Genomic DNA, 1,838 nt, shown 5'->3' with positions numbered 1-1,838 from the left:
GTCCATAGCTTCCACCTTGGCATCCTTTGAGGCAGCCCAAATTCCACCCCCACCCCAGGCTGCTTTTGCTGCGCCATGGAGACAGGTGTGCGCATCTACAATGTGGAGCCATTGATGGAGAAGGGGCATCTGGGTGAGCCATTGGTGGGGGAGGGGCAATGGGCAGAAGGGCTGGGCTGGGCATTGACACCCTGGTCCCCTACTGACACCCTGGTCCTTGTCCAGACCATGAGCAGGTGGGCAGCATGGGCCTGGTGGAAATGCTGCACCGCTCCAACCTGCTGGCCCTGGTGGGTGGTGGTAGCAGCCCCAAGTTCTCAGAGATCTCAGGTAAGTGCCCTCATCCCATCCCGCCCTTGGCCCAGATTCCCTGGAATCCTGGCCTCCTTCAGGCACCCCGAGGCACTGGCAGATGAAGATGTCAGAGCACCTCAGAGCCCCACAGTGAGGCCTACAGCTTGGAAGTCATGGATCTTATCGCTTGAGAAGCTTGGTGTTTTGCCTTCGCTTAACACTTATTGAATGCCTCCTGTATGCCATGTCTTTACCTATGGAGCGCTTGCTATGAGCCTGGTACTGTTCTAAGCACTTTATATGTATTAACTCATTTAATCCTCACAGTAACTCTATGTAGTAGGAAGTATTGTTATCCCCATTTTTACAGATGAAGAAACTGAGGCCCAGGGAGGTTAAGGGGCTTTTCCAAGGTCACACAGCCAATAGGTCATAAAATCTTGGCGCTGTCTCCCCAGTACCCTCTTGCTTTGAGCCTTAGGAGCCATCTTGTTCTAAAGGTTTTGTTGATCCCACTGGGACATGGCAAGAGATGCCCTACGCAAGTCACAGAGCCCTAGGATTCATCACAGAAATCTTCTAGGGGTACAGACTGGGACCCTGGAGGCAGAAATAGTTACTAATGAGAGTTACAGTCCTGGGTGTGAGTCCCTGCTTGTTTGCTGATGGGCAGTGAGGTTCTGGGCCAGAAACTCAACCCAAGCCCTTCAAGCCTCAGTTTCTTCATCCTGTAAATGAGTACATAACAGTTTTAGAAACATATTCTCTCAGAAATCACATCCACAAGTGCCCATGCCGTATGAGGCCCACACTGGGTGTTAACAAAAGATTAGGCAAGTGGGTTGAGGTCCCATGGGGAGTAGGGGTGGGTCTTGTGTCACCAGGGCTGCCCCTCACCCTAAACCTTGGCCCCGACAACGCACCCACCTGCCCAGCAGTGCTGATCTGGGACGATGCCCGGGAGGGCAAGGACTCCAAGGACAAGCTGGTGCTGGAGTTCACCTTCACCAAGCCAGTGCTGGCTGTGCGCATGCGCCATGACAAGTGAGCCTGAGGAGGACGGGGTGGGGGAGGTAGGAGGTCCCCACAGTAGGCGAGAGGGTTAGTCCTCCATGGGCTCCCCACCATCCCCCCTCATGGCCATCCTGTGTTGTGTGTTGCCCACAGAATCGTGATCGTGCTGAGGAACCGTATCTACGTGTACTCCTTCCCCGACAACCCCCGAAAGCTGTTCGAGTTTGACACCCGGGACAACCCCAAGGGTGAGAGGACCCAGATGTGCAGGTGTGAGGGCAGGAGGCAGTGGATGGGGCAGAGGGGCAGAAACGAGAAGATGGAAGGGGCACACTGGGAAACTGGGAAAGAGGGGCAGGGAGAGTCTTTATGCAGAGATGTTCAGATGGGCTGACAGATGCTCATATTCCCAGTCAGTCCGTCTTTCCAACCCTTAACCAGTTCTCTGTCTCTACCCGAAGCCCTGCCCCACCCCCGGGTGCCCCAGATAGCAGAGCAGAAACACCCAGTAAGGACATGGCTGGCTGCAC

At 54.8% G+C, this 1,838-nt stretch overlaps 1 protein-coding gene across 4 annotated transcripts in view; it reads left to right on the top strand.

Annotated features, from left to right (window-relative positions):
- The window catches only part of WDR45 (WD repeat domain 45), a 5,560-nt gene that overhangs the window by 2,029 nt on the left and 1,693 nt on the right, over nt 1-1,838 (top strand). Inside the window, exons 3-6 of one of the 4 annotated variants that reach the window (XM_077752963.1) lie at nt 59-133; nt 226-330; nt 1,233-1,338; nt 1,462-1,556. In XM_077752963.1, coding sequence (XP_077609089.1) covers nt 59-133; nt 226-330; nt 1,233-1,338; nt 1,462-1,556 — 381 coding nt within the window. Of the gene's footprint in view, nt 1-58; nt 134-225; nt 331-365; nt 574-1,229; nt 1,339-1,461; nt 1,557-1,838 lie in introns of those variants that run through there. The other 3 variants (XM_077752961.1, XM_077752965.1, XM_077752964.1) reach the window with 3 other exon arrangements.

This window comes from Crocuta crocuta, unplaced genomic scaffold (genome assembly GCF_008692635.1).
Source record: "Crocuta crocuta isolate KB4526 unplaced genomic scaffold, BGI_CrCroc_1.0 scaffold943, whole genome shotgun sequence".
NCBI classification, from domain to species: Eukaryota; Metazoa; Chordata; class Mammalia; order Carnivora; family Hyaenidae; genus Crocuta; species Crocuta crocuta.
The sequence above is the reverse complement of the archived record's forward strand: the minus strand, read 5'-3'. Positions and strand labels throughout refer to the sequence as shown.